Source organism: Canis lupus, chromosome 5, assembly GCF_011100685.1.
Source record: "Canis lupus familiaris isolate Mischka breed German Shepherd chromosome 5, alternate assembly UU_Cfam_GSD_1.0, whole genome shotgun sequence".
NCBI classification, from domain to species: Eukaryota; Metazoa; Chordata; class Mammalia; order Carnivora; family Canidae; genus Canis; species Canis lupus.
This window is the reverse complement of record NC_049226.1, coordinates 56,695,959-56,704,228: the sequence shown is the minus strand read 5'-3', so window position 1 is coordinate 56,704,228 and position 8,270 is coordinate 56,695,959. Positions and strand designations below refer to the sequence as shown.

Here is an 8,270-nt window from a genome sequence, read left to right as displayed (position 1 = left end):
ACCTTCAGCCTGAGATATCGCCTCATTATCTGGTGGCCAGTGACATCTTCCAGCCTGATTGGTGACATCACTCCAACCTGTCCAGCAATATCACCCTCAACGGTTCTATGCCATAACGCACTTGTCCTGCGACTCCCTGGCTGCCTCAAGACTGTAGCCAGCCGGTCTCTCTCCTGCCCCGGGTCCGGTGTGCCACGTTCACCATGTCACACGCCTGGGGTAGGTGTGCAGGCAGTGGGGGTCCCGTGAGGCTGTTCAGAGCCCCTCGGCCCCGGACGGGAACCCGGGATGGCGAGGGAGAACGGAAGAGGCGCGTGGGCCGAGGCTCGCCTACTCCTCCGGGGCCTGGCCCACCTCCCCTGGCGCGTTCTCCTTTCAGATTTCCCGCGCCGCCCTCCGCGAACTCCGCGCCCTCCTCCCATCCCGGGCCTCGCTCGGCCTGAAGGAGCGCCTCGCGACTCCGCCCCGCCAGGGAGGTCCGCTGCCCGGAGCGGTCGGAAGGGGCCCGGTCCGGGCGCCCAGGTCGAGCGGCGGCAGCGGAGGAGGGGGCGCGGCGATTTTCCCGCTTCATCCCCGCGCAGCTGGAGGCTTTTGTCGCGCGCTGGATCGCTGGGCTGGGAGCCGGGGCGGGGCTGACATTGGGCGGGGGCGGCGGCCGGGGCGGGGGGGGGGCGGCAGGCGGGTGGAGCGCAGCCTCTCATTGGCTGGTGAGAGTGTGGGAAAGAATGCCGAGCCCGGTTCACACAGCCGGCGGCCGCGCTGCCTTAAATAGCCGAGCGGCTGGCAAGTGTGCGCGCGGGCCTGCAGCCTGAGACCCGAGCGAGGGGAGCGTGGGACGCCGCGCGCCCGCCCGCCGCCGGCGGCGCACCCCGCCCGGCCCCGGAGGCGCACCATGCCTGCGGACACCCCAGGGAAGCCGAGGGCCTCGCCGCTGGCAGGAGCGCCGGCCAGCGCTAGCCGAACCCCGAATAAGCCCCGGAGTGCGGCGGAGCACCGAAAGGTGGGGACCCGGCGGGGCGGGGCGGGGGGGTGGGGGCGTGGGGTGGGGCGGATGGACGCGGGACTCAGCCACAGCCCGATCCACAGTCCTCCAAGCCGGTCATGGAGAAGCGGCGCCGAGCGCGCATCAACGAAAGCCTCGCGCAGCTCAAGACCCTCATCCTGGACGCTTTCAGGAAGGATGTAAGTCGGGGTCGGGAGGGGAGGTCGAGGGGCGGAGGTGCGGACCCGCAAGTCTTGGCGCTCTACTGGCTTGCAAGCCGCCCACCACCGCCCTCCCCCCAGAGCTCCCGCCATTCGAAGCTGGAGAAAGCAGACATCCTGGAGATGACCGTGAGGCACTTGCAGAGCCTGCGGCGAGTGCAGGTGACAGGTGAGGCGCGGGCAGCAGCGGCGTGTGGGAGGAGGTGGCCGGGAGGCGCCCCCCGGACCGCCGCGGCGGGAACCGACCGCCTGTCCCCTGCCGCCCCGCAGCCGCGCTCAGCGCCGACCCCGCGGTCCTGGGCAAGTACCGCGCCGGCTTCAACGAGTGTCTCGCGGAGGTGAATCGCTTCTTGGCCGGCTGCGAGGGCGTCCCGGCCGAAGTGCGCTCTCGCCTGCTCGGCCACCTGGCGGCCTGCCTGGGCCAGTTGGGGCCCTCGCGCCGCCCCGCCCCGGCACCCCCCGCTGCAGAGGCCCGCGCGCCCGAGGTCTACACGGCTTGCCCGCCGCTCCCGGCTTTCGACGGCCCCTTCCCCCTGCTGCGCCCCGGGTACGCCTTCGCGCTGCGGCTCCCGCCGGGCCTGACCGGGACGCCCCCCACCGTCCCTAGGGCGGGGCTGCAGAACCGGGGCGCGCCCTGGAGGCCTTGGCTGCGCTGAGGCTGCACACGGTTCTGGGGCCGTGGCCCTTGCTGAGAGCGTGCCTGAGAATATTTGTTTCCAGAGGCCGCGTGGAGGGAGCTTTGATCTTTTCTTTGTGAAGACTCTAGGCTGGCGTTTCTTTCAGCCCTTAGTTCTGGGGCTCTGCTGGTTACTTTGCGCCAGACTTCTGGGGCAGGACTGCGGGTGGCCCTTCCCCCAGGCTCTGTACCCTGCCTTTCCTCTACCCCAAGGCTTGGCCGATGTGCCTGCCTCTGTGGAGGAGCCAGCGACCCTCCTGGAAGCACTAGGAATGTGAGAAGCCACTGAGGAGGCCCAGGAAAACGACAACTAGTCATCACATTTTCTGGAATGTATCCCAATGTCAGAAAGCAGTCTTGGCGGCATCATTGGGCAAGGTTGGTTTGTTTGTGTTTTAAAGTACTTTACCCTACTCTCACTCCTGTGGACCTTAGAAGGTGGAAACATTGTCACTTCTTGTTCTGGGCTGCTGAGCTGTGGGGAGAGGTGATCACGGCCTGAAGCTTCTGGCTTGGTGCACTGGTTCTGGCTTGGTCCACTTCCTACTTTGTTCTTATGGTTCAACAAAAAGCTGCCTGGACTGAGCCTGCCCCAGGCCAATGTGCACGGAAAAGCCAGCAGGAGAGACTGGCTGAGTCCTGAGGACAGGGAACTGGGGCAAGACTGGCCAAGAGCACTTAATGTCAGGGCTTGTGTGTGGGGGTACTGTCCCACCAGAGTCCAGTCCTGCTGTGTACCCTGGGAGGGGAGGTCTCCTTGATAGTGGGAAAAGACTGGAGGGTGGTCCTGCGCATGCCTCTGTCCTGAGCACCTGCTGTGTGTCAGCCCTACAGTCCCGGGCAGTAGTGCTGGGCAGCATTGGACATCAGCCCTGGAGTCACTGTCCCAGATCACAGGTCTCCCTCAGCTGCTGCTGGGAGCTATGCTCCAGTTGCAATGAGGGGGTGATCTGAGTCATACAAGTTCAGACTGGAGTGTCTCACCCTGAGCCCATCAGAGGTTGAGCCAAGATTCATTTCCCTACTGCAGCTAAGTTCATCAGATGGTAGCCTGCTGCCTACCTGGCCAGGGCCCATCAAGGAGAAAGAGGGTGAGTCACTGCTAGAGGTTAGCTTCTCCTCCAGTGGCTTCCATGGTTGTGTTAGAGGCAGGATTCACCTGGGCCCTCCCGCATTTAGCCATGCTCACCTGGCAGAGATCTCCAGGTCCCTGCCAAGCCATCACTCTTGGCCCTCTGATCTCCTTGCCCATCTTCCCAAGAGTCCAGGGCCTTGGTCAGTGGTCCTAAATGGTGGCAGTTGCTGGGCCAGGTACTATATCCTTGGACTTTTATACACTCAGTGATCCTGGCCCTAGGGGAGCTTCAGAGTAGTCTCTCCTTCTTCAGAGCTGTGGCACTAGCAGGACTGTCCAGGAGGAATAGTTGATTAGGCCTAGAAAGCTCTCTTGGGCAGGAGACCAGCACAGGGTCCATTGCTGAAGCTGGAAGCTCAGTTTGGTTGAGGGAGGAGAGCTGCTGAGGGTCTCAGGGCAGAAGCTTGGGGGAGGGGTGTGGCACTTTGGGATGTGAAGCCTGATGGGTGATTAGGGGGGTGGTTAGGGTCTGTACAAAGTGGGCCCCTCACATCCTGCAGGAAAAAGAGGGATCTTCCTACCTGTGTGGCCACCTGGGGAAATCACCTGGAACTTGGGCCATCATGCTCTCATTACTCCCATGAGAGGGCAGCAGGAACTTGGCCTCCTGGCCCCCACCCACCCATACCTCTTACTTCCTACTTCTGATCCTCTCAACACTGTGGCCAAAGGGAGCTGTGCCATGAGGACCCTCAAGGACCTCTCAGGCTCTGTGGGGGACCACACACAGTCCCACAGACAGGCAAGCTCCCCGGTGCTCTGTCCTTTTGAATCAGCCTCCCTGCTGGTGCTGTCTCCTTACTCTCCCCCTGGAGGCAGCCACTGTGGGCTCCAGAGGCTAAGGCCGTATCTGTGTCACTCCCTTTGTTCCTAGCACCTGCTTGGGACACTTAAGTTCATAGTGACCTGATTGATTAAATGAAAGTCAGAGTCTGGAGGTTTGGGAGAGTTTTTGAAGTATAGTTGACATACAGTGTTGTATTGATTTCAGGTGTACAAGGTAGTGATTCGACCGTTGCGTACATTAGACAGCGCTCATCACCATGAGTAGTCACCATCTGTTAGGGCACAAAGTTATTGTATTACTGACCATATACCCTATTTCTCATCTTTGTGACTTATTTATTATATACCAGGAAGTTTCTACCTCCTAATTCCCTTTTGCCTGTTTCACCCACCACCACCACCCCCCCTTCACCTTTCCTCTGAGAACCACCAGTTTGTTTTCTGTATTTAGGAGTATTTTTTTAAAGATTTTATTTTTAAGTAAACTCTACATCCAGCATGGGGCTTGAGCTCACAACTCCAAGATCAGGGATTGTATGCTCAACCGACTAAGTCAGCCACGCACCCCAAGACTCTATTTTTTGTTTGTTCATTTGTCTTGTTTTATAGATTCCACATATTAAGTAAAAACATACAGTATTTATCTTTTTCCGTCTGAATTATTATTTCACTTAGTGTAATATCTTCTAGGTCTATCCATGTTGTTATAAATGGCAAGATTTCCTTCTTTTTTAAGACTGAGAACGGTGTCGATCTTGCTTCCATCAGAGAGGTCTAAGGACACACAGCTCAAGCTGAAGCTGGCTTCCTCCCCAGGCCACTTCTTGCCTCCAGCTGTGGAAGGGCCCCCACCCTGACCCACACTCAGCCTGGACACCTGCCCAATCCAGCAGACCTCCTCAAGTGCTTTTGTACAGGCCTCAGTGGGGGGAGTTAGGGCCTAATATGTAGAGTAATTGCCCTCACACCAGGGGTTCTCCTTTCTACCCTCCCGCTCTTCCACCCATTTCCTACCCACCTACCCCCTTCACTGCCCCTAGATGGGCTTCTGGTTACTCCCCTATCCCTGACCTCCCACCCACCCACCCACCCAGCTATTTTTATCTTGGCTTTTGTCTTGCAGACATTTCCTGCTGAATAATAAATGAAGCACCTTCCCCAGGCTCTGTAGTGGGGGTGGGGGAGGAATCAGGACCTCCTCCTGAGGAGAAGAAGGCTAGAAGGCCTGCCCATCATTTCCCCTCCACCAGTAGGTGGAGTCTCATTCAATACGTGGGGTCTCCTTCCAGCCCAGTTCCTGGCAGTCGGAGAGTGGGTAAATGTTTGCTAAATTCATGTGCATGGTCAGCAGTACTGCCTGCCTCTGTGGGTGTGGGAGCCTTGTGTGTCTGGGTCCCATCTGCCTGTGGGGCCAGGGCTTGGGACCAAACAATGACAGCAAATCATGGGGGTTTGAAATTTAGAGAAAGAATCAGTCTCTGTGGTGACAGAAGTTGGCCCATGAAACTGCAGTCAGTTGGAAATTTGGAGTGGTGGAGGGGCAGGGCTGTTTGAGCCCTGGCTTCTGAGAGGTGAGGCCTTAGTTCCCCCCACCAAATCAGTGGTCCCCTGATTATCTCCAGGCCCCAGCAGCCTCTTCCCATCACCTGGCAAGCTTTCCAGGGCAGGAAGTTGAGCCTACAGGATCCCACAGCTGTGCCTGGCTGCTCTGTCTCAGCTTCCTAGAGCCCTAGGGACTAGATCTATCCTGGGATGTACTATGGGCAAGAAAATAGGCCCTGGGGTTGGCAGCTTCCTAGAAGGCCACCAGCAATCCCCCTCCTGGTTTGTAGGCTTGTGGATGTGTTGAGAGGTTGACTCACATGATCAATAGGGCCCTGCAGAAGCCATGTGATGTCTCTTTAATGTTAGTTTGCAAGTCCATCTTATTCTGTCTCTTTCTGTCACATCATTCACTCTGGGGGAGGCCAGCTGTCCTTGACTATGAAGAGGCCAACTGAGTGTGGACCTGAGTGAGAGTGAGTTTAGAAGTAGATTCTCCAACTCCTTGAGCCTTTGGAGGAGACCCCAGCCACTGTCAACATCTTGACAGCAACTTCAGGAGAAATCGAGCCAGAACCACCCAGCTGAGCAGCTCCTGAATTTCTCTCTCAGAAACTGTGTGAGATGGGGGATCCCTGGGTGGCGCAGTGGTTTAGCGCCTGCCTTTGGCCCAGGGGGTGATCCTGGAGACCTGGGATCGAATCCCACGTCAGGCTCCCGGTGCATGGAGCCTGCTTCTCCCTCTGCCTCTCTCTCTCTCTCTCTCTCTCTCATGTGACTATCATAAATAAATAAAAATTAAAAAAAAAAGAAACTGTGTGAGATGATAAATGCTTGTCATTTTAAGCTGCTAAACTGTAGATTAATTTGCTATGCAGCAATAAATAAGTTGTATGTAAAACTTAAATAACAATAGCAATAAACAACTGTGTACCCACAGTCACCCAACAGTCACCCCCACCTGCCCACCTAACAACGGGGTTGTAGAAGAGGTTGGGTGGGGGTAGGACTGGACTCTTGGGGCTTGCTAGGAAACTGCTTCCAGGTCAAAGTCAGGCCCATCCACTCTCTGTTTATGATAATAGTTGCAGGGACTACAGACCCTAGTCTAGGGCCCTGCCATGGTGCTGACCAGTCACAGTCCAGGTCCACCCCTGAGGGACCCAGGCAGAGCCAGGGGTCATTTCTGTGGCAGTAACTGATAGGGCACCCTGGATCAGAGCATGGGGTTGTGGAGTCACGGGCTCCAGGTTTCCAACAAGAACAGGTGTGAGAGAAGCTTCCTGCCGAGAGCCATAGTACCACTACTGTGGGTGGGCCTGGCCTCACCTGGCCCTGTCATCCATAGCAGAGACACTGAAACTCCTGGGCCACACTGCCCTGCTCCCTGATGGGGTGCATCAACTCTTAATGCAGCCTGGTAACCATGCTTATCAAAAAGTACATGTCTGCTGCTACCTCAAAGGTGTCTCCTCCTGGTGTCCCACCAGACCCCAACATCCACCTGAGGGTTTTGGGTTCAACACCTGGGCCTCTACAGTGTGGAGTGAGGAGTCCCAATGCCTGTGTGGGGAGGTAGGGGCTCAGCACGAGGAGATGGTTAGTGTTGGCAGCTCAAAGCCCTAAGCTTGGCCCTCATCAACCCCTGACCTGACTGTGAGGGAGGTGCACACACCTGAGCCAGCAGGGCCATCCCACCTCTTTCCCTCCCATCCTTACCCACCTAGTGGACTGGCAGGGGGAGCCTTCCTGGAGCTGCTTGTCCCAGCCAGAGGCTGGTGGAGAGCAGGGCCTCTCCAGCCCTACCCCTCCCCTCACTGAAGGTCCCCCAGCACCCCTTGCCAATTTAGCACAGTGAGGGAGAGAGGTCAGCAGCCCCTGGGTATAGGGAGGGGACACCATCCCACTCTCACCTCCCAACTTCCGAGCTGACCTGAGAGCTGACCTGACCTGAATGCTGACCTGACCGCTGCCTGCACTAAACAGTCACACCCAGAGGGCTGGGGGCTGATTTGGCTCCTGACCCTCCCCTCTCATTGTTCAAGGCCCCAGGCCCTGTGATGCCACTGACCTCAGCTCTCCTGCCAGCCTGGGGTCAGGAAAGTGTTATATGAGCTCCAGCTGAGCTGCTTTCTGCACATTCAAAGACTGGCTCTGGGCAGCCCCCGTGGTTCAGCAGTTTAGTGCCACCTTCAGTCCGGGGCGTGATCCTGGAGACCCAGGATCCTGGAGTCCCTGCATGGAGCCTGCTCCTCCCTCTGCCTGTGTCTCTGCCTCTCTCTCTCTCTCTCTGTCTCTCATGAATAAATAAATAAAATCTTTGGGATCCCTGGGTGGTGCAGCGGTTTAGCGCCTGCCTTTGGCCCAGGGCATGATCCTGGAGATCTGGGATCGAATCCCACGTCGGGCTCCCGGTGCATGGAGCCTGCTTCTCCATCTGCCTATGTCTCTGCCTCTCTCTCTCTGTGTGACTATCATAAATAAATAAAAATTAAAAATAAAAATTAAAAATAAATAAATAAATAAATAAATAAATAAAAATCTTTAAAAACAAAACAAAACAAAAAAACCCACAAAGACTAGCTCTGGTGGAACAGGCCATCATCCAGTGGTGTGAGCAAGCAATTTCCTTCTCCAGTTCAGCTTTAGGAAAAGAGTTCCGTGAATGTGTCTCTAGAGATTTGGTTTGCAAAATTGAGAGGTATGAGTCCCATCCCAGAATCTGAGCTGACTAGTCTGCTCACTTAGAGCTGGTGATATTTGGTCAGACTTTTCCTGAGCAAAGGCCAGGTGCCCTAGACTGACCAGCTCCCCCCAAGGTGATGGCATTAGGAAATGGAGCGTTTTGGAGGTGAACTGCTCACAAGGGTAGAGCCCTCAGTAAGGAGAGTAGATTGAGGTCCATATAAAAGGTCCAGTGGATTGAGG

At 56.7% G+C, this 8,270-nt stretch overlaps 1 protein-coding gene across 1 annotated transcript; it reads left to right on the top strand.

Moving 5' to 3' along the window:
* The first annotated feature begins 845 nt into the window (after nt 1-845).
* On the top strand, nt 846-6,156 carry HES4 (hes family bHLH transcription factor 4). The gene is made up of 5 exons (XM_038537546.1): nt 846-1,000; nt 1,087-1,182; nt 1,285-1,372; nt 1,474-2,257; nt 4,924-6,156. Exons 1-4 carry the CDS (start codon nt 893-895, stop codon nt 1,857-1,859), a joined length of 678 nt encoding a protein of 225 aa, XP_038393474.1. The 5' UTR covers nt 846-892; the 3' UTR covers nt 1,860-2,257; nt 4,924-6,156.
* Nucleotides 6,157-8,270: the final 2,114 nt, after the last annotated feature.